This window comes from Ictidomys tridecemlineatus, chromosome 9 (genome assembly GCF_052094955.1).
Source record: "Ictidomys tridecemlineatus isolate mIctTri1 chromosome 9, mIctTri1.hap1, whole genome shotgun sequence".
Taxonomy (NCBI): Eukaryota; Metazoa; Chordata; class Mammalia; order Rodentia; family Sciuridae; genus Ictidomys; species Ictidomys tridecemlineatus.
Window position 1 is genome coordinate 29,359,544 of NC_135485.1, and position 24,254 is coordinate 29,383,797.

General features: G+C 41.2%; 1 protein-coding gene across 2 annotated transcripts in view; it reads left to right on the forward strand.

Annotated features, from left to right (window-relative positions):
* Nucleotides 1-24,254, forward strand: part of Fam114a1 (family with sequence similarity 114 member A1) — a 59,837-nt gene that overhangs the window by 20,364 nt on the left and 15,219 nt on the right. For both annotated transcript variants that reach the window (XM_078021195.1, XM_078021194.1), the window contains 5 exons: nucleotides 9,882-9,995; nucleotides 10,126-10,232; nucleotides 12,428-12,562; nucleotides 14,901-15,053; nucleotides 20,908-21,031. In XM_078021195.1, coding sequence (XP_077877321.1) covers nucleotides 9,882-9,995; nucleotides 10,126-10,232; nucleotides 12,428-12,562; nucleotides 14,901-15,053; nucleotides 20,908-21,031 — 633 coding nt within the window. The remainder of the gene's footprint in view (nucleotides 1-9,881; nucleotides 9,996-10,125; nucleotides 10,233-12,427; nucleotides 12,563-14,900; nucleotides 15,054-20,907; nucleotides 21,032-24,254) is intronic.

Below are 24,254 nucleotides of genomic sequence, written 5' to 3' on the forward strand. Positions count from 1 at the left end.
GGAGCAGAGTTTCTCTATCGCTAGTGGAAGAAGGGGTCAGGGATGGCTTGGAAGCCACCTAGGCTGATGACAAAGCGAACCAAACTGAAGTGAAGGAGCCTGTTTGGCTTTCTGGGTACTCACAGGGTGAGGGTGAGCACCTGCAGGCATCTCTCTTTCTTGGAAAAATGTGTGAGCTTCTAGTGGCCTTCCGATGGTCTCGTGAGAGGCTTGCTGTCTGAGCCAAGAAGTAAAAATGGAGAATCTGAAAGTTTCTTTAAAATTGGAATAAGTCATGAGAAAAAAATAATGTGGTCTCTGACATAATAGAGCTGTCTTCGTGGTTTGTATCATAAAATAAAATGTCCTGGCTGCTCCCAATTATATTAAAGTTCCAAACCACTGACAATGAATTTGGTGCTTCACGAGGTTCTATTAGAGGTGAAGGATTTACTTTCTCATTAAAATTTTAAAACCAGGGCTGGGGTGGTGGCTCAGCAGTAGAGCACTTGCCTAGCATGTGTGGAGCCCCTGGATTTGATCCTCAGCACCACACAGAAATAAATAAAATAAAAGATATTGTGTCCATCTACAACTAAAAAAATTTTTTTAATTTAAATACAAGTTTATTCCACACCAAGTAATCGTCTGCCCTGTGGGTCACAGTTGCAGGTGCTTTTTGTGCATCGTTAAAGTTGCACCTACCTGGGCATGGTGGTGCACACCTATAATCTTGGGGTCACAGTAGTTGGAACTGTTTCGAGTTGGCAGGAGAATGATTTGGAAAGTGGCTCTTTCTTGCAATAAGCACAGTACCAAAGACCTGGTCCTGAGTGCTACTAACTTGTCATTACAACAGATTGCCACTGCCTAGCTACCCCACGCACTTAACCTCGAGTTCTTTATTTGGAAAAGTGTGGGTCCATCCCATCTCAGGAGGCTGAGGCAGGAGGATCGTGAGTTCAAAGCCAGCCTCAGCAAAATCAGGGTGCTAAGCAACTCAGTGAGACCCTGTCTCTTAATAAAATACAAAATAGGGCTGGGGATGTGGCTCAGTGGTCAAGTGCCCCTGAGTTCAATCCCTGGTACCTGCCCTACACCGAGCCCCCCAAAAAGGTGCACCTGCCTATAACTGCTCCACCAGTGGTTGGCCTGGCCAGCTGCCTGCCATTGCTTCTTATTATCCAACCATTTGACAATGGGCTTTTCTGGACTTTATAAGGCTTTCCATCGAGGCTGGGAATGTAGCTGAGCAGTAGAGTACTTGCCACTATGCATAGGCTCTGGATTCAGTCCCTGACACTGAAAAAAATAAATAAAAAAGGTTTTTCACCTGCCAATGGATAACTTTCTGGTTGGATTTATTATCCAGCATCTTCTTAGGTGTGTTATTATAAACTGACTTTGGAACATCAACCTGGGTTTTAGTAGGCTGTGTTCCAAGGCCTCTGGGTTTTTTTTTACCTGTTTCCAAATGCAACCAGTAGATGATGCTGACTCTACTGCTTAAAAAAGCAGGCTGAGCATGTAGCTCAGGGGTAGAGAGCACCTCTGGGTTCAATCCCTAGTGCCACCAAAACAAACAAGCAAAAATTATGGTGAGCTGGACACAGTGGTGCATACCTGTAATCCCAGGTACTCAGAAGGGCTGAGGCAGGAGGATCACCATTCAAAGCCACCAATTTAGACAGATCCTATCTCAAAGTAACATTTTAAAAGGATTGGGAATGTAGCTCAATGGCAGAGCACTTGCCTATCATGCACGAGGCTCTGGGTTCAATCCCCAGTACCACTAAAAAAAAAAAAAAAAAAAAAAAAAGATCTGTGTGCCTTCCTGGACTATATGGCCTGTACTGAGCTCCTACCTTGGGACTGAGAAAGAAACAGCTTCCATTATGTACAGACATCATATCAATCCCAGGGCTTTGCAGCATTAACAGTTTATTATCATAAGGCAAAGAAACTTATTGGAAAACAGAGCACTCACAGCAGTAGACAAGCTCTTGAAGGTTTGTAAATTGCCTGTGGAAAGCAAAGAAAGAAAATAACCACATATTCAATTGCAATTGATTTCCACTCAGAAACCTCATGTTACCCCCAGGGTACTCCAGTTGCAGACAGAAGTGCAAAACACATAGTCCTTAACAAAACACAGAGCTGTCCATTGAACACTAGAAACAGAAGACAAAACTTCTTACAATTGTTGAAAAACTGGGGTCACAGTAGTTGGAACTGTTTAGAGTTGGCAGGAGAGTGATTTGGAAGGTGGCACTTTCTTGCAAGGAGCACGGTACCAAAGACCTGGTCCTGAGTGTCACTAACCTGCCATCACAAGACATTGCCACTGCCTAGCTATACCATGCACTTAACCTCTGTGAGACTCAAGTTCTTTATTTGGAAAAGTGTGGGTCTGAGAACTTGGGAAATTCTAAGGCCCTTTCCAACTTGTAGAAAGTGATTCTGATTCCATATTCTGCAGGGGTGTATAGAAAGAAGCTGACATCTGTAACTTCTTCATCAAGTGGAAAAATACAGAAAATTGGCCACCTATTTCTCTAGTTTTTTGTTTGTTTGTTTTTGTTTTGTTTTGTTTTGTGGAACTGGGGATTGAACCCAGAGACTCTCACATGCTAGGCAAGCACTCTCCACTAAGCTATGTCCCCAGCTCTTTTTATGTTTTATTTGTGAGACAGGGTCTTGCTAAGTTGCTGAGGCTGGCCTCATAAACTTTTATCCTCCTGCCTCAGCCTCTCGGGTCATTGGGATCACAGGAGTGTACCACGGCATCCAGCTTTCTACTCTGTATTTTTTAATCTTATCTTTTACTTCACCCTTTGACCCTAGATTAAGGGGAAATGATAAAAAGTGACTTTCCCACGTGTATATGAAATCAAACATTTCTCAGCCAACAGATCTTTTCAGAGAGGCCTTAACTCTTGCATATGGTTTCTCTGAAGCCATGCTATCGTCCCATTCTAAGAAGGCTTGATCACGTGTCTCCTGTGCCTTTGGACAAGTTTGAAAAATGCAACAAAAATATTTATTATTCCAGTCAGAAACCAGAATAGGAAAGGTCAAAAGTATAGAAAAATGTAAAAAGAATATATTTTGATGATAATTCCAAAATGATGATGTGACAACCACCAGCTATGATTTCCCATAAGCACCTTATAGACTCAACTCATTCTTAAAATATATCGCTAAGCTAAGAGTAATAGACCAATAATGAAAATGAAAGTCGACAGGCTGCTAAGGCAAAGCCTCCACGCACAGCAGAGCCGTGTAGATCCAGATGCAACCAAAGGCCTAAATGTTTATTTGAAATTCTAGTTTTGACGGTTTTATGAGTCTAAACACCTTATGCAAGAGTACCTGGGGTTGGCAGGACGGTATATATGGAATATATCTGATCTGTATATTTACTTTTTTCAAAATTACCATGATTCCCTTTTCCCATCCTCTCCCAAGATGCACAATTTTTTCCTGCTGCACATTTTAATGAAACCCTTCTACCAGCCCTGTCAAAAATAATGACAGTGTTTATTACAGAGAATGGCAAACTTGTCAGAATGGTACTGCGGTGAGAACACTTCCCTGTGTAAATCACTATCAATAGCACATGGGTTCATTTTTGAAGGTGACATTGCTGAGGATGTGGAAATTCTCAAGGATCATTGCTAGAAAAGGTAATCAGATTGATGCTTGGAGTTTGCAATCTATAAATAAAACGCAAGGGGTGGATGAGTTTCTGTTGGGTGCTAGGCAAGCATTATCAGTCCAGTTACACTTCTTGTCAACCTTGAGCCTAAAGAAATGTGAGCATCTTATTACACAGAATGAACCCCCACCATCGTAACGGAGAGCAAAGACTTTTCCAAAAGAAGGTGGATTGGCTTCTTGCTGCACCTTTGACAGCTTTAATTGAGCACGGCAGCATTGACTCTGTTTTCCTAAACAACTGCTCTTCGCAGCTTTTTGAAATACTTTGAATTCATTGCCAAAGGAGCCTGAAATGCAGTCGGTGTTTTTAAATTGCTTGATTTGTACAATTCACCCAAAGGGAGTGTAAGTGGGTACAACTTTCAGAGGGACTCTTAGCATTACCTATAGAGTTTTGAATACTCAGCCATTCCCCGGTTGATCCTTTGCAAAGATCATTAACATATACATACAAAGGTGTTCAAAATGGACACTTGAGATAAAGTAGTGAGCAAATGAGACCAAGGCCCCTTCCCCTAGTAGGGCTTCCATGCTAGTGGAAGGAGATAAACAGTAAACAATGCACATAATGAATAGGAAGTTTACATAGAATGCCAGAAGGTGGTAAGTCTATAGAAATATATAACAAGTGGATCGGATCAGAGAGGTTAGGAGTGCAAATGGTGAGGATAGATGTTGGTTTGGTGGTATTTCAACCACCAAAAGGGGTGAGAGAGTTCACCATCCATGAAAAACTTGAAAGAACCATGGGATTTTTTTGTTTCTTTGTTCATCCATGAAGAACAGTTAAAAAGTGATATAGTCATTCATTGGAATACTATGCAGCCATTAAGAAGAATAGGGTAGATCATAATTCTAATTTGGACACCCAAGAGAGGGATTGAGGCAGAGATTTCATGCACTCCACTCACTGTGACAGTGCCAAGGCTCCAGAAGCAAAAGGATTACGAAGCAGAACTGGATGGAGAAAGAAGCAGAAGTGCAGCACAGTTTGAAGCAGAAGCTGCAACCTGTCCCATGGGGAGCTTTGGGTTTGGGAAGACTCTTCAGAGACATCCCCTGTTGAAGCACAGGGCTGTGTCTTTGTATCACCAACTGCCCCACTGACCGGTCATTGTAGTACAGTTTTAGGAGAACCAACTCCCTGGCCAAGGCAATTCCCCGGGGAGGCGTTCCATTGAGGGCTGTCAGTAGACAGGCTCCCGCATGGGGAGGAGGAGCAGGGGTCCCGGGCAGCACACAGCAGCCCCAGCTCTGTGCACAGGCTGACTCCCACGACTTATTGCCAGGTCCCAACACCTGTGGCGGTACAGCCATTTTTTTTTTTTTTTCCTTGAAAGAGGCCACAAGAAATAAGTGAGAATTGTTATCTTTACAAGGAAGAGTTTGACTTCAAGTCTTTTAGAAGCTTCAGTCACTCCTCATTTTGGAAGTCCCTCCTATATCATAGCAAATATAATAGTGTGCACCCACACCCCTCATCGATATTATACCTGCACATAACTTTGTGAGTCAAATGTATTTGAATAGTAATTGAGATAAGTTGACCTAATGTTGTGTTTTGAGGACATTCAGTAAATATTGATCCATTTCTAACTTGCAACTTTCTTTCATGGTTTTAAATAACAATTTTTTTTCAGGTCTTAATTATTTCCATAGTCTCCTATAAACTCATAGACCCTGTCGCCTCTTATGCCACTGGAAGCTGTCTACACAGAAAGAGATTGGGTCCGCCCTCCGTGTCCATGTATCTATAATTTTTGCATTTGCAAGTTTATGAATTTTTTATTTTAAAAATAAGCACATGAAAAGATACTCATTTTCACTAATTATCAGGGAAATGGAAATCAAAAACACCCTCATGCTTGTTACAGTGACTACTATCAAAAAAAATAAACAGATAAAGCAGTTTTGAATTTCCATACCAAAAAAAAAAAGGAAATAAGTATTGGTGAGAATGTGGAATAATTGGGACCCATATGTTCTGTTAGTAATAATGTAAAATGGTATAGCTGCTGTGGAAAACAGTATGGCCATTCCTCAACAAATTAAAAGCAGAATTACTATATAGTCTAGCAATTCCACTTCCAATTATATACTCAAGAAAATCAAAAGCAGTATCTCAAAGAGACATTTGTACACTTATGTTCATAGCAACATTATTCACAGTAGGTAAAACATGGAAGCAACCCGAGTGTCCATTGACAGATGAATATATAAGCAAAATGTGGTCTATCCATACAATTGGAATATTATTTAACCTTAAAAAGTAAGAAAATTCTGGCAAATGCTACAACATGGATAAACCTTGCAGAGAGTATGCTAGGTAAAATAAACCAGCCACAAAAAGACAAATCCTATGTGATTCTACTTGTGTGAGGTACTTAAAGGAGTCAAAATCAGAAACACAAAATAGAACGCTGGTTTCCAGGGATGGTAGAGAGGAAACGGGCATCACTGATAGGTATAGAGTTTCAGTTTCACGAGATAAGGCGAGTTCTGGAGATGGACGGTAGTGAGAGTTGTATAACATTGCCAATATATTTGTTACCACCATACTATACACTTAGAAGCAGTTACAGAGATACATTTTATGTTATGTACACTTTACCACAAACAACATTTAGGGACAAAATTCAACCAATTATATCAAGGAAATTACATGGGATTTTTTTTGTTTCTTTTTAAAATGTCCATTTAAAAAAAAAAAAAGGAAAGAAAAAGAATTTGTATTAAGAAACACCTAAAAGAGAAGAATCCTCCTAATGAGTTAGCCATTCCTCCTTGAGGTCCTTCGGCGGGTGGGACGATGGAAGTATCCACTGGACACCAGTCATGAGGCTGCTGTGAAGAACTGCTCTTGCTCCCCCACGTTACCCACAGAGAGGACCTCCCCCACAAGCCCATTACATCGACTTTTCATCTTTCCCTTCAAGGGGTTTTGGTCTTGGTAGAACTTACAGGAAGAAGGCTGGAGAGATCACAATGCTTTTGGAGAAGAAAATTTTTGTACTGACATGTAAGATGGCACACAGTGTCTGAGAACTCAGTCTGCACAGCACAGGAAAGACCCTAAAGCATCAAGCTGTGCGCCCCACCATGTGGTTGGGATGGGTTAGAGTCAGGTTAACACCCATGGAGGTGACCTTCACCTAGCTCTGAGGTCAAGCTATGGTAAGTCTAGCTCGTTTTAGCATAAAACACCCTTTTTAAAAGGAGAAAGCTCCTGACCAAGGATCTGTTATCCAAAGAGGTATGGAAATGAGACCAAAATGACATTTAATCAACATAAATGACATCTAAAATCTTCTCTGTATGACATAGTGAGTACATATATGTGGGTCTAGACTCTGAAGGACCACGTTGGAACCCTGCACCTGTCACTGAGTGGCTCTGGGACCTTTTGCAAATGATTCCACCTTGACCACGTCTTGGTTTTCTTGGGTGTAGAATGGACTTCATAATATCCCTCTCCTCATAAAGTTGTTGAGATAAATTACTGTACTGAAAATATTGAGCACAGTGCCTGGAACATAGTATGTGCTTAATAAACGTCCATTGCAGAGGTTTCACCCGCCTCTCCCCTATGATCCTGCCCCCTGGGAAGTGGGTGGGACAAGTCTCCTATCAGAGAAGATGCAGAACACTCTGGTTAACTGGCTCACCCGCATCAAATAGCTAGTGAACCTCAGAGCTGGAATTCCCCCACCAGACTTTTGACTCCTTGTGTTATTTTCCACCATGTCAGAGGTGGTAAACTAAACATCAGCCAATCATGCAACATTTATTTTAAAATGATTTCTACAACATTCTTTGCAGTACTCACCTTTTACTGCAGTAAGAAAAGGGGTTCAGGATATTCCCCCTTTAGGCCATGGAATTTAGAGGAACTTCTTTTTCTTTTTTTCTTTTAGAATATTGAAGGTTCATGATGACATGAAGAAATTAACACAGAGTCTGTTGTTATTGTTTTTACTGGTAGAACCCAGTGAACATCTCTAGAAATTAATTACTCCTAATCGAAAGGTGACAGTAACTCCATATGATTATTTCCTTGCTCTGGGCACTAGATGTCACACTAAGTAAAGTTTTAGAAGTCACTCTTCAAAGTAGGGTGTGGCAAATGTCTAAACCTAGCTATGAAAAAATTACAGCTTTTCCATAAAAATAAAGCTCAACTTTGTATTTCTAGTAGAATGCGGCAAAGATGTACTTGTACTAACAAAATTTTAAAAAATAATGGCGAATCAGAAAATAGAGTAGCAGCCCATGTCCATGTCTGTTTTTAGGCACATTCCACTTATATGCACATGTAAACGGTATTTCCTTCCAGAGACAAAGTGATTGTTTCAAGAGGCAGCTATGCACACGTATCTGTGATCATGTGTGTCCAGAGATGAAGAAGGTACCCCTCCCTGGAGAAAGAACCAGATATGACCCTAACTTGCAAGAGGAGGAGAAGAGCAAAGAGAAGATGAGGGATATGAGGTTAATTAAACCTGAAATGGTCTCAGGGACAGAGGTGCCATTACCTTTCTTGCTTGACTTAAGCAGAGGAGATGGGAGCAGATGGCCAACCTCCTCCAACTCGATTATTCCTTGATTGTGATTCTCAGAAATCTAGATGAGAATCGTGGGTTGAGATTTGGATGTACATTCTCCTTTTGGAAAATATATGTGTGTTTTGTTTTTTTTAAATGTTAAGGAACGTGGACTCGGTATGTAAATGAATTAGATTAAGTAATTTCCTATAACTTGAATGTTACCGAAACTTCAAAAAGTTTCCACTGAAATGCTTGGAATTCATAGATAGGAAGCTTAGAATTAACTCAAGTCAGGTTTAGCAGTTTATTTTTTCAAGTAACTCAATAATGAGTTTGAACTCTGTCTAATGATCTGCCTGTGAATATAGACACATTTTTTTTTCTCTTTGAAATTAAAGTTACAAAGTTTCTTTAATTTTCGGGGGGGGGGAGGTCCTATATAGTATATAATGACAGGTGATTTCCACTGGATATGCTTGGTAAATATCAGTGCCTTCTTTGTGTTAAGGTTACAGTTGATGAAAACTACTCGTTGGGTTTGGGACTCATCTGTGTCATCCTCTTATCCAGGAAATGGAAAGATCGTCATTTTAAGTGCTTTCTAGTTCTGAGTCATTCTGTTTTGCTCTCGAATCCCGCTGTCACTCGGGACTCCTTTCCCACTTATTAACATTGCTGCTGCCTTGTGTTTTAACAAGCTGAGGTCTCTGGAGAAATCCTTTATTTTCTCCCTGCATGCCAAGGGGGATGGTGAGCACTGGATGGGGACAGCCATGCTGTTTGTCTTTTAAGGACTTAAGCAACCAGTAGGACCATCAGTGGGCTATTCATTCCTCACAGCTCATGATGGGTCCTCAAGGGGAAAATCACTCCAGAACAAAATGGGGATAAGACCATCTTCTATCAAGTCAAGGGTTGGAATTTGTTCAGTGTGGATGGGACAGCCATCCTGTATCTCTGTATTCACCAGTGAGTTATTGAATCCTTGCTGCACTGGGATCTCAGAAATATAAGTATTGTCCCTGCCCAGGTAGAGTAAAATCCATACCTTTTAGCCTGGTTCGGACCATTGCTACCAAAGACAAATTCTCAGAGCCACTGGGTGGCCTATGTGGCTTTTCTATTTGGGAGATGTCAGCTCAAGACCCTTTGCAGTGACACTTGGAAGGAGCATATTCAGGCTCAGCTGATTTCAGTTCAACCAATATTTAACACCCTCAATGTGTTGGGTCTGCAAGGAATCAAAAAATGAATGACATTTGTCTACCATGAGGATAAGAGTAGCGCACTATTCATTGGCATTGTCTTGAGTTTGGAACCCCAGGGTGAGAAGCAAAGTCAGTAATGTGGCCTCTGAGAGCGCTTCACATACACTATCTCATTTGCTTCTCACAGCAACGCACTGAGTAAACCTGAGTCACAGAGAGCTTCTCCGAGGTCACTCACGCAGGCAGTGGGGAAGCTGAGCTCCTCTTGGAACCCACTTTGGAGGGATTCCAAAGTCTCTGCTGCGGGCCACTTTGTTGCAATCACGATGGATACCTACAAAACTTCAAACAGCTCTGTAAGATCAGCCAAAGAATTTTCAGACCATAGGCATCTAATGTGTGCACAAACCGTATTTATATTTCCTGACAGGTCACGGCTTGACCGCAGTCAAAGAAAAGGCAGGGGCCACCCTTCGGATTCACAGTGTCAATTCTGGATCTTCCGAAGGGGCCCAACCTGAGACCAAAAATGGAGTCCCTGCAGGTGCGTGACGTGTGACTCCGGGCATGGGGTGGGAGGCTTTGGACTTTGTTATATCGTGTGCATGACTAGAAGCTCCCTAAATTCAGATCAGCAAGATGAACTCTAGCAGGATTTTATTTTTTCCCTTTAGTTGCAGACGTGGCCGCAGATCAGGACCCTACAGGTAGCCCCCCAGCGTCCCCGGCGTCGGGTTCTCGGGGCATGCTGTCAGCCCTCACCAACGCGGTTCAAAGCACTGTGAGTCCTCAGCAGTTTCCTCTTCTCCCCGTGTCTCCCTTCTTTTGATATTTCCACTCATCAGTGACCTAGATACATCAGAGGAAAGATGGCCGGGCTCGTGACTTTGGATTATGATTTTGTTATGCTTCCTGCTGCAGAGTAGGTGTAACCTTGGATCCCAATAATAAGGGCAAAATGAAATACAGTTTTATGTTTGAAAGAAAGGAGCTGTTTAGAAGGTCCCTTTTTCAATCTGAATGAATAGTGTCCCTTTCCTATTGCTGCAAGGACAGCCTCTGGTTGGAGGAGAAAGATGCTTTGAGAGCTGGGACAGATGTTTTTCCTGGGTGGTCTCTTGCTCTTGACCCTCAATTTTAAAAAATCATAAAGCCATTCAAGTTTTTTTTTAAAAAAAGGACCACTTATTAACATTGCGCTGCCTTGTGTTTTAACAGTAATAGCCCAGATATATTTCTGAATATTTTTTTCCAGACAAATCTGTGTCCCTCCTACTAAAGGAAGCTTATCATTGGTACCAAAGCACTAATGTATGGTGAAAAGGGGGGACCCCCACCTGACTAGAGGCCGCTAGGTGTCCTGAGGGTCAGGGAGAAAGATATTTTCAACAATCTAGAACCAACTAGCTAGTTTTTCTAGAAACATGGATCATGTCCCATTCGTTCATTCATTCGCTCATTCATTTTGAAAAAGGGATGTATGCCCTTCACTGTGCACCTAAAGCCCCCTCCACTGGACACTGGGCATGAGCTGACAAACAAGAAGGTGCCATCTCTTTCAGGGTGCAGCTCAACAGACAAATACAGTGGACTGCGGGAAGAAGAGGGGGCTAGAGACGAACATAGGAGGATATCTTACCCAGACTTTGGGGTCAGAGCACCCCAGAAATACAGAAAATCACTCCTCCTCTCCTTGCTCCTTGACCTCTAGACTAGGCATGGTGAGAGAGGAACAGCAAGTATGTTTTGGGAGTCACATAGCAATGCAAGTCAAGTAGTCATGGGAAACGTTATGGGACTGGGGATGGTGGAGCTCTTTCAGCATCTGGTATCAGAAAGGAATTCATGGCCTCTCTGAGCCACCCTAACAGGGCGCTCTGAGTGTGCCTCCAGCATCCCCAGCTCCCATTCTCTAACTTTCTTGACCCCTTTTCCCAAGCTCCAGACACCTCCAGCTTGCATTTACTCAATATCCCTATGAATTGCCAACATCCTACCATCCTCCAAAGTGTGTGCATTTTTAAATCTCTTTTCCAGCATGGTTACTGATTAGCCCCCACATCTGAAAACAAAGTCTGACAATCCAAGATGGAAATGATTAATAAGGTATATTAATTCAGTGAAGTTGAACAATGCTATTTAAATAATTATGAAGGTTGGAAAATGTACATTGATAACAACATTACAATAGATCATTTTCATGTAAATTGGGAAAAATACAGACATGCACATTATAATTACAGTTATGCAGTGGGAGCGTACGTACAGAAGATGTGTCAAAAATGTATACAGTTATGTGCAATAGTTTGTGTAAGTCTTGATTGTTTTAATGGTTTTAATAGAAAACAATAGCTGACGAAGGGATTTTCAGGGTGATAACTGTATAATAGAACAGTTTCTAAAGCCAGAAGCACATGCAAATCAACCTGTCTTATTTCATGAATCTATTAATTATAGGTGGGTCATGCTAGTTCCTGAAAGTATGCAAGAGCCATCTGACACAGCCCGAGGGTCCTATACTCCAGGGCCCTAAATTAAAGAATTCCCTAAAAAGTCAGGAGTATTTGACATTTTAATAAACTGCTCCAAAAGGAAAAAAAAAAAAAACCTCTATTACTTGGGTTAATTTTTTTTTCAAATAAAAACAGCAATTAGGTCACCTGTTAATTTTAGATCTTATATATATATATCTATTCATATACACAGAGCAAATATAATTAATCCCCAGTGTGCTTTGGTTTTTTTCTAAGCATCATTTTTTAATAACACTGCATGCCCTATGAATTATATAACATATAGTTTTTGGAGGAAAAGAAAATCCGATTAAATGGATGATAAATCTCCTGGTGAGAAAAAAAATGTGGCTTTATATTGATTTTAATATTTGAAGATAGTGTCAGTTACCTAGGAGCTGCTGACTGCTGCAGAACAGCAAGATGTAAAAAATCTAATCTCATGCAATTATCTCATCTGCAGGGCAAAAGTGTCTTAACTGGAGGTCTCGATGCTTTGGAATTCATTGGCAAGAAAACCATGAATGTCCTTGCAGAAAGTGACCCAGGATTCAAGCGGACCAAGACACTCATGGAGAGAACTGTTTCCTTGTCCCAGGTTGGACTGTATTCTTTGACCATTTTTTTCTTCCAGTCAATAGAGTAAATACACTTTTAAATTTTTTTAACAGATCATGGAAAACGCATGTTTAAATTCAAATGGCACAAAAAGAGTTGAATGAAAATGGAGTTTCTGATATATCCATTTCCCTGTTGCTAAATTTCTCCAGGGGATGACCACTGTTGACAGTTTTTAGGCATGCTGCCAATTATACAGGTACAGATACATATAGATGAGTCTGTGCATAATTACATAGATATATAAATACATATGTGGACAGATAGACATAGGCACATACATACACACATACTTTCTCAACCAAATGGTAAATACTAATCACACTCTTTTGTATTTTATTCACTCAATGATTTCTTGAAGCCTATCCCATTTATGCCACTGTATCCCAGATCTACATACACTTGGTTGCATGACCTTGAATGGATTCCTTAGTCTCTCTATGGCTCCTTTTACTCATTTGTACTCTGGGGTTAGCATCATACTTACTGACGACATTTTTGTGAGGGTTGAATGAGTTGCAGTAGAACCGATACCAACCTTCGTGTATGTGTATGTGTGTATATACAGCTATATGTATAAATTTTTTTCTCCTTAAGATAATGATGATGTAGGATGAAATGAGACTGAGTCCAGAAACTGGCTAACTCTGACTTCTTTGGTTGTGAAATGAGAACTAGACGAGGTTAGTTTCCCAGATCACCATAATTCTCCATACCATTGTCACAATTCTGATCATATCTGCATGCAATCTACCATTACAAAGTAGCACTGCTCAGAGAACTGTGTCACCCAAGAACCACATTAGCCATCTGCGGGGCTTGTTGTAATTACGTACGGCTGCACCATTGTGGCAGGTTTGGTTCAGAACATTCTGGAACGCACCTGAGCATTGCACCTGCAATTTGTATGACTGCTTCAGTTGGGTCACTGGTAACACTTTTACCCTCTTAGACCCATCTCCATTTTTTTTTTCCCCAGAGGGAAAAGCAGAACCAGCATCCCTCATTAAGGGAATTATCCTTTAAGCAGCTTTAATTACAGTCCCCACTTGTGAGTGAATTCTGATCCACTCCACAGTGATGTTTTCCCTTTACCTTCCATTTCGTCTCTTCCTCCCTCTATCCCAAAGCACCCATTTAGAGATGGTAGTTGGTAGAGAAAGGAAGCAATCTCAGACGCACTCTGCTATTTTATGGTACCACCATCAAGCCCTGAGATCAGTGGGGGTCGTTGAGTTTTACTGCAGATATTAAAACTTTCCAGTGATGGTTTCATTGGGTTGTTTTTAAAACTTTAAAATTCAGAACCTGTACTAATTTAGTCTTAAAGATAGACAGGAGAGAGAATTCTTTCTGCAGAATTCTTTCATGGCTAACAGCCTCGGGAACCCAAAAGGAGAATGAGGCCGACTGTTTTATTGGCACACAGTAAAAACCAGGCTCTGTTCTTAGATGACCTGTCCCCTGTGCCCTTCTGGTGTTGACCAGTATATTGATGGTGCTCTCCACAGATATTAAAGGGCCCCATAAACTTAATGCCCCAGTAAACTTAATGAGAAATCCAAAGATGCTTAAAATCAAAGAAGGCAAGTGCAGAAAATTGGAAGTGACTGATAGACTTGTGTTCATTTTGCTGTCTTTTTATTTAAAAAAAATAAAACAACTGGAGAAAAGTTATTGACATGCACAGAAATGCAAGTTCACAGTCTTATTTCTAAAGACTAGCCGAAGCATCTATAAGCCTGATTATATTTAGTATCTGGTGATGAACACATTACGAGTTTATAGTTATCAATTCTTTTTATTGAAGATGTCAAATAACTTCATACACAAAAGATTCAAAGTAATGTAAGCGAGAAAAGCAGATCAGCTTATTTCTGCTTTGAAGTCTGCCTAGGTGCGGAATTCACAGTTAATCTTGTCACAAGAGATTAGACTTTCCCAGTGTGCTTAAAACTTGCTCAATATAGACAATTTGGGCATTTTAGAAAATAGAAAAGTTAACCACACATGTGGGAAACACCTCTGGACACCATTGTGAAGTCTTTGGTGAGCTTCTTTCCCATCTCATTCCCAGGCATAGAATTTTTGCTTTGCTTTGCACATAATGAACATATAAAGTCCAAAATAGAATATTATGTAAAAATTATCAATAGCATCCATCAAAAAATTATTTTTTAAAAATTCCAAAGTGATCAAAAATCAACCCTTCCCAGAACCAAACTTCAGCCCTCCCCCACCCCACGCCCGACGTATCTTTTATAGGAAGTGGGGCTTTTAAGCATACATCTGGGTATAAGCGTTGTGTGTTTCTGCAGATGTTAAGGGAAGCCAAAGAGAAGGAGAAGCAGAGACTGGCGCAGCAGCTCACGGTGGAGAGAACCGCACACTATGGGATGCTCTTTGATGAGTATCAAGGTCTGTCACACCTGGAAGCCCTGGAAATTCTGTCCAATGAAAGTGAAAGCAAGGTACATCCCCACTGGTCACTTGAAATAACGTGTTTTGTAGTGTGTTTCTTAAACATGAAGAAACTGGGAAACGCCAGTATCTCATCAGAGCCTTAGTATTGCAGTACTAAGGTTACGAATGCCATCCAGCCTGATGAGCCCCACAGACACCATATAATTTCCTCTCTGTCCGGTGCCAAGCTATTGCCCCACACCAGCCCCAAGAGAGCCAGAACACAATAAGTCAGCACTACCCCTCCTTGTGGTGTGAAGGGCTGTCCTAGAACTTGGCTGTCAGCCTCCTGGCCTGTGCCTCCCTTTGGTGATGTCATGCCCGGATCCACGATCCCTTCAGCCTGCAACTTCCATTCCTCCCCAGTGTGAACAAAGCAGCTGAGGTTTGTTGTAGATTTCAGGGTTTTAGTATATTTTGTTTTATGCATTACCTTTTATTGATTCAGCCACTTTGTTAGACTATCTGGGTCATAAAGGACAGAGTTATCCTACCAAGAATTAAAGGTCTATTGGGGAAACATGCAAAACCCTGGGAAACACAGCCTCCCTGAGGGTCCTGCACGTGCTCACTCTCCCATTATGGCCCAGGAAAACAAAACACAAATAGCAGACGATCAATGGGGTTTGTAGCTCTTCTTAAAGTAGTGTGTGTGTGTGTGTGTGTGTGTGTGTGTGTTTAGTAAGCTTTTACATTGCACTTACAAAGTCACCATTCTAAATACTAGAAAGCCGTTCATTTACTTGTCCATGTGACTCTTTTGTGGAGACATCAGCCTGACTGCAGCCCTACTATAAAAACAGTGGAGGCCACAAGGCAGTACCCTCTGGCCCTCCTGTGAGGGAGGGGCTGTGGACCATCTGACATTCACCAGGGAGAAGCAGGTCCCTGGACAAGAAGCTGAACTTGGAAGTGAGCTTCAGAATGGAAAATAATTTTGACTCTCTAGACCTTGTCCTCTTGTCTTTAGATTTTACAAGTCTGAAACATTTTTTCATGAACTTTCTTGCCCGTTCCCCCACCCACCTCTGTGCTGGGGGTGGAAGCCAGGACCTCATGCATGCTGGGCAAGCGCTCTGCCACTGAGCTAGATCCCCAGCCCTTGAGCCATTCTCGATGCCTGGCTCATCAGGGAAAGACCACTTCTGCCCCATGATGAACAACCAAGAACCAAACAGGATGGGGACACCCTTCCTGCCCTAGATTACAGGGCTGCATGTTACTATCTGTGTTTTTTTCCTTTTTTTGTTATCCATGAGCTTCAGTGGAAGTTCAAGGATAATTCTATTTAAGGATAATTTTTCCCAAAAAAAGGCAAAATCATGACTCTCACGCTGACACAAAATAAACACACATTAAAAATTTTTTTAGTTCGTTAATTGAATGAGGAAACCGGGCAGATGTTATCACCCCTTCAAGGGAAAGCCAGAGAAGCCCAAATTTACATGGAGTAAAGGAATGTTGAAATGAATGTGCAGATAGACACAAACCTGGTTTCTCCACAGCAGGGGACATTGTCCCTCCACTGACAGAATTCATTAACTGAGTTTGTAGAGAAGAGTTGATTTGCATTGCCATCAGCTATCCACGATTTACACAGTTGTAAAATTGCTCCTGTAGATTCAGAATCTCATAATCTAGTACAGTGTGATCTAAAAAATGCCATTTTTTCATGGAAGCGCAAAAATTTTCCCTGAAAAAGCAATGTCTAGAGCCAGACTTTATATTATTATAAATCACTCTGTAGCTGAATGATTTTGAATCCCCTTTGCCTCAGTCTCCTTATCCATGGAATAGGAATAATAATAAAACCTACCTCATTGGATTATTAAAAGAATTTAATGAGATAATCCTATGAAGCTAGTAGCAGCACACTTAGTACATAATAAACACTTGAAAAATGCTAGCTGTGTATGTATAGGTTTATAATGTTAATGATATGTTATTTTATATGCATTCTTATGTTGTATATAATTGTTATTATTAATAATAAATATTACAGGGGGAGCACAGCCCTACTATAAAAACAAGCTATTGTACTGATAGAGAGATTGCATTCTGGCTGCTTCCATCACAGGTCTCAGCTGTAAACAGCCCTGTCCCCTGGAAAAAGAGCCCTAAAGGACTTACATTGCTGGAAAGGAGGTTCAGGCTATGTAGGGCATGAGCCAGCTTTCCATCGCTAGAACAAATTCCTGAGATAACCAACTTACAGGGAAAGGCTTATTTTGGCTCATTGTTTTGGAGGCTCCAGCTCACAATTGGAGGTTGGCCGTGTTGCTTTTAGACCTGTGGTAAGGCAGCACGTCAAGGCAAAAGAGACAAAGAGGAAGAAGCCAGAATCCCAGTCCCCTTCAAGGGCAGTTTCTAATGACCTAAAGAGCTCCCACGAGGCCCCGCCTCTTAAAGGTTCACTACCTCCCAACAGCCCAAGATGGGGACCAGTCCTTTAACACATGAGCTTTGGGGGGCATTTCAGATCCAAACTGTAGCAAAGGTGTACACTTCTTCTGTTTGCACACTTCTTTCACAAGCTCTGCCTCTCTTTCCCCAGCTTGGAGTTTTTTTGTTTTGTTTTGTTTTGTTTTGGGGGGGGTATTAATAGTAAGGAATACAGAAGTTTTGGGTTTTACTTATTAATTCTCTTGCTTAGTAATAATAGTTATTGGATGCTATAGTAAATGGTCCGAAAAATATATGAGTGAAAAGCAGAAGAAGTTACTTTTCACTCCAGTGTCAGTCAGGATAGGGACACCTGGACAGCAAGCATCTTTCCTGCACTTAGGGATTCAGAACTCAGGCTCAGTTCATCTTGTGGCTTGGCTAGACCCAGCCTAAAGTCCACAGGCCTCCAGCAAGAACACAAATACAGCAAATGAAAGTACATGATGACTGTTTTTCAGAGATGTTCATAGCATGGTGATACTGGTGAATAATGATGTGTGTGTGTGTGTTTCAAGATTGCTAAGATAATAGACTTTGAATATTGTCAGCACAAAAATGGTAAGGCCGGGTGCAGTGGCGCATATCTGTAATCCCAGCAGTTCGGGAGGCTGAGACAGGAGGATCCTGGGTTCAAAGCCAGCTTCAGCAACAGCAGGTTGCTAAGCAACTCACTTGAGACCCTGACTCTAAATAAGATACAAAACAGGGCTGTGGATGAGGCTCAATGGTTGAATGTCCCTGAGTTCAATTCCCAGTACCCACCTTGCAAAAAAAAGGTAAGCATCTAAGGTGATGGATATGTTGATATATTCATTAACCTCATAGAATCATCCTGCAGTGTATCCATATATCAAAACATCAAAACATTGTACCCATAAACATGCAATTGTTTGTTATTTAAAACCAAATTAAATTAAAATTTTAAAATAAAGAATAAAGCAAGTAGGGGCATAGATCAGTGGTAGAGTGCTTCCCCAGCATGCGCCAGGCTCTGGGTTGGAGTCCCTAGCACTTCAAAAGAAAAAAGTAATAAATAGGGAAAAAAAAAACACAGAGTGACAGTTAAATTTTTTGCTTTTGATAAACAATGATTTTTTTTAGTATAAATATATCCTGTGAACTACTTGGGACACACTTATATTTAAGAAAATATTTATTATTTATATGAAGTTTGAATTTTACAAAGCATCCTATGTTTTAATCTGGCAGTCTTACATATGTCAAAGATTTAAAAGTTAAAGGAATTTTTGAAACAAACTGTTAAAGAAAATTCTGTCTTCCTCCCTTGACACCATGACCTGAAAGGCTGGGTTCTCATACAGAATTCTCAGACTCCTTGAATTCCCACACCACCCTCCAGCCTGCCCCTTGTATGGAAATAGAAGGAATTATTGTCATTAATATTTCACTAGACTTACTCTAGGACAGCCACAGGCATGACAATGTGATGTGTGATAAATGTTAAAAATAAATAATTTTTGGTGCCTTTATGCTCACTGTAAAAATAGTAAAAAATATATCTTCAAAATAGCACTACACATTTGTTCTCAAGAAAAAGCTGAGACACACATTCTACTCTCAGGTCCCAGACAGAACTTAACACAGGGCCAAGCACACAGTCAGCAGTCCACGGGTATCTACTAAGGAGCACAGGGGTTTTTTATGATTTATTGTTGGTCTGACCTAGAGATTCAATGCATATCACCATGGCATGATGGAATGCCCCAGGAGGGAAAAGCAGGAATATAGGAACAGAAATGAAGGCTCTGAGGAGGTCAGGACAAGAAAGAGTGGCCAGGGATTGTCAAGCAGGGTGCATTTGCTTCTCCCTGCTGAACTCTCGTGGGCGCTTCCTGTGAGAGCCTCAGGCAGGTTGCATCGATCATAAAGATATGCAATAGCCAGGTTCAGTGGTGCACACCGGAAATCCCAGCAGTTCAAAACCAGCCTCAGCAATTTAGCAAGGCCCTAAGCAACTTAGTGAGACCCTGTTTCAAAATAAAACATAAAAAGGGCTGGGGGTGTGGCTCAGTGGTTAAGTGCCTTTGTATTCATTCCCCAATACCAAAAATAAAACCAAACAACCAAACAAATGATGTGCATTACCTTTTAGGAAAATAGAGTCCTGGCATCCTGGATGCCCTAATTCTCTCTCTTATCCTGATGTGCTAACCTAATTCTGGGATGAATATTGAAACATTTCTAAAGAGGGCCATAGCTCCTCTGCCAGCGCTTCCTCCAGAACAAGAATTTGACCTGCAGAATGAAAAAAATTAAAACCTCACTCCTTTACAGTCAGGCTTCAATTTTAATGTCGTGTCTGTGCCCTTTGACCCTTTTGGAAATTGAAATCAACTGGTGGACTGCTGACTCTCTGCACATAGAATTTTTAAGCACATACAGAGGATGACTTCAGAAGGGGGTTCTGAAGACAGCGAGCAGGGACGGCCACAGTTCCAGCATCACGTGGGCTATGCAGTCCTCCCTGTGCCACCTCTTCCCTCCTAAAGGCAGAGCGACTGCTGTCTCCTTGGCCCCCACTGTGCCCTTCACTCACATCTGCCTGGCCACTGCTGGTGGACCTGGGCCTCCGTCCTCTAGACTGCCAGGGAAGAAAACTGGGTCTGGTGCATGTTTTTTTTTTTGTAAACTCAGTATAATAGCTCCTGTCTAGAGGTGTACGTGTGGATGTGTATGACACTTATTTGTCTGCATATGTGTACATATATGCAGGTATTCATAATTTGTTGAACACCACTATAAGTATTTTAAGTACATTACTTCATTTAACCTCCAAACAACCTCTTCGAGTAGATAGAATTAGCCCTCATTTCACAGATAAGGAAACCAAAGCCTAGAAAGGCTAAATAAATGACCCAAGGTCACATAATTTATAAGTGAGCAGCCAATATCTGAACTCAGTCTTGAGGCCAAAGTGTGTATTTAACCATTATGAGAGAAGAGCTGGTGCCACCGTTTACTCAGCATCTACTATGTACACTTGTGCAAAATGCTTTATATTCATTACCTTATTTACCACACAAAGGATCACAATGAGGGCTGGGGTGGTGGCTCAGTGGTAGAGCACTTGCCTAGCATATATGAGGCACTGGGTTCGATTCTCAACATCACATTAAAAAAAAATAAAGATATTGTGTCCATCTACAACTAAAAATATATATATATTTTAAAAAAGATCACATTTAAGCATAGATCTTGTTTTATGGAATATGAGATCCAGGGAGTTTTTGCAACATGCCCAAAGTTGCAGGTAATGGGCAGTAAGGCCAACATTCTACCCAGGGTTACCGCCCATACCACAGATCACCTTGGGGAAACTGGGAACAGCTGTATGGAAATGTTATTAATGAGAAGGAAAGATGACAGTTCTATTGACCTATTTCTTTTTTTTTTCAGGTTCAGTCATTTTTAGTATCACTGGATGGAGAGAAGCTGGAACTCTTAAAAAATGACCTAATTTCCATTAAAGACATCTTTGCAGCCAAAGAATTAGAGAGTGAAGAGAATCAAGAACAACAAGGTAAAGGAAAACAAGTTAAATAGCAAAACAAACTAACGGTATAATCCTTAGGAGACTGCTCTTTATACACAAAGCCCTTTGAACAGGATGAATGATTTCATCCAAGTGCTCCTCCTCTGCTTCCGGAATTCACTGTGCATCTGCTCTGGCTATGGGAGCTGGCCACATTGATTTGTAATAGGAGCTCCTATTCTTTCCCAGGTGTCCTGCACAATCCTGGCACATCGCAGGCACACAGTGAGGGATGTGGTTGAATGAACCAGAGTGCAGTGTGCTGGGCCCCGATGATTAGAGTTCATGTACCACCTTCTAATTCCACCTGCACATGGAAGTTGTCAAACGTGATTAATGCTGGTGGTGGGAAGTCTTGCTGTGGATTTCTTTGCATTTTTTCTTATTCCTTTTAATTTCTATGTTTAGGAGTTAGGGCATATTTTTAGTTTCTACACCCCACCTAAAAATTATAGTTCTGGATTGGGGTTGTGGCTCAGTGGTAGAGCACTTGCCTAGTGTGTGTGAGGCCCTGGGTTCAATCCCAGCACTCGGGGCAGTGGGGTGGGGGGAAGCATTTCCGTCCAAGGCTGTACTATTTCCCCACAGTGTGCTAGGGCACAAGTTCCCCCAACACCAAAAAGATATTGTTGCCAACACAAATGAAGGCAATATTGCCCCCTAACTGGTGCCACTCCTTGGAGAGGATACATGATTGCATAGTGTTTAATAGAAAATGTTGTTGGGTGCGGTGGCACATACCTATAAATCCCAGTGGCTTCGGAGGCTGAAGCAGGAGGATCACAAGTTCAAAGCCGGCCTCAGAAACTTAGCAAGGCCCTAAGCAACTCAGTGAGACCCTGTCTTTAAAGAAAATAAAATTTTAAAAAGAAAAAAAGAAGGGATGTGGCTCAGTGGTTAAGTGCCTCTGGGCTCAATCCCTAGTACCAAAGAAAAAGAAAATGTTACTATGGGTGATGTGTTCCCTTTTTAATGTATAGCTTCAGTAAATTGAGATTTTTTTTTTAGTCACACACACACACACACACACACACACACACACACACACGGAAGTGCTAGACAGCATGCTTTCAAACATGGTAGATTCATCTCTCCTAAAGGGATAAGAACCTATTATCTCCTGTAATATATCCATTTTTCCCAAAGGGCATCTCTAGATTATCAAAACACTATTAATTTTAATTAACTTAATTTAATAAATAAACGCCATTCAAACATTTAATGAAGCACTGGGACAAAAGAACAGAGGCCTTGTCATTAAATCAGCCCAATTATGACAGTGTCACAACTCCAAGAAAGACTGTGGGGTTCCCCAAAAGCCTCAGAGAGGAGTTCTATCAGTGGGGTGAGCAGAAAATTAGGGAGCAAGATTCTGGAAGCAACCAAAACATTTTCCTCATTTTTTTTCTTATAAACATACATATTCCTAAAAACCTCTTAACAACTAAATCATTTATTTGGGAGTCTCAGAAAGTGTAATAAAGTATCGTTTTTAGATTAATATCAGGCTCCTGCACATTTAATAACGTTAGCTAATGATTTGCGTGTTTGTCTTTCCAGCAGATGTAATTTTATCACACTGCCATGGGTCTCTAATTTAGTTTACCCTGGCTGTGAGGAGATTTTAAACGACGGTTTTCTATGTTTATTGTGTTAGGGAAGATCCTCTGGGCCATTTGTAGCGACCAAGAGTTTGCAATAATAGTCTTTCTTGCAATATATATTATCATATCTTTTTATCTACTTCCATTTTTTTCTGTGATTTTTTTTCCCTAAAATGCTTGCTAAGATATTGGTGTGTATTTTATAAAATTAATGCACTTTCAAAAGCTGGAACTACTCAAAGTACTTGTGTTCTAATTTAGTGCCAATTCTTCCCAAATATGCTCAATCTGCCCATGTGTATATCTAGGTTTCACCTGACGGTTTATTTACACAGAGTTTCCATGTCTACAGATCACTTCCACAGTCATTGTACTATTGGGTCTGAAAAGGATACAGGTGGTTTTTACTATCTTTGGGTTACACAGAGGGAAATGGAAGGAGAGGAAGTGTTGTGTAGCCCCAGGCCACATAGCCACTAAGTATAGGAGCTGGGTGGAACCCACACTCGGTGAGTCCCCGTCCAGGGCTCTTTCTGCACTGCAGCACGGCCTTACACAGAACCAGAAGGACCAGGCAGCTTGGAGATGGCACCAGGTCCTTGCTGCCCAGGTGTGCCTGCCCCACCCACCCACCCTCTTATTTGTCTACCTGCAGAGGATGAGTCCAAGACCTCTGTCCGGTGGAGAGAATCTCAGCTTTTGATGGAATCAAATCTCATGGAATCATTTCTCAAAGTTCAGAAGACTAGGAAGTCCAAAATGGGGGTGGGGGGGGGGAGGTCTATGAGGACCCAGTCTCTGGGCCATAGACAGCGCCCTCTAGTGGCATCTTCACATGGTGGAAGAGGCCTGCCTGACCCTGGGGGTTCTTTCCCAAGGGCACTAATCTCATTCATGTGTTTCATGCTGATGATCTGATTACCTTCCCAAAGACCCACCTTAGTACCATCACTTTGATATCAACGTATGGATTTGTAGGGACACAGCATTCAGACCATAGCACCTCCTATTTAAAATTCCAATCCCCGGCTACCCCTATTCCTTGCCTTTGGTTTATACTTCTCCATAAAACGTATCACTTGACATATATATATATATGTTTCACTTATGTTTTGTTTATTAACCTGTCTCCCTCATGAGACTCTATGAGTTATAAGTAATAAAAACTGAGCTAAGCCAAATGTTTTGAACAAAGACCCACGAGCTATCCTGGCTATCTTCATGAGCTGCAGACTAACCATTTGTCTATAAAACTAAAAATAGCACATCCAGACAGGTGCTGGGTACAGTATCTGTCACACGGCTGAGTTCTCCCTGAAGGCAGTGCCTTCACCCACTGGCAATAGTGGAGAGGCTTCTCAGTGGGTTTTCAGATTGTGTAGTCAGACCACATTCATGAGGCTATTTTTTCCCCCAAATAGGGACTAAATCCATTATGTAATCAATTCATTCACACCTACCAGAAACGTTAAAAATGGCATTGCCTTATACATACAAATGAGAGAAATGAGATTGTAGCTTTTAAAGCTTTCTATTTCCCACTCATTTATTTTTATTTTATGATATATGATAATATATTGTCTATTACATAATTCATTAATAAATCA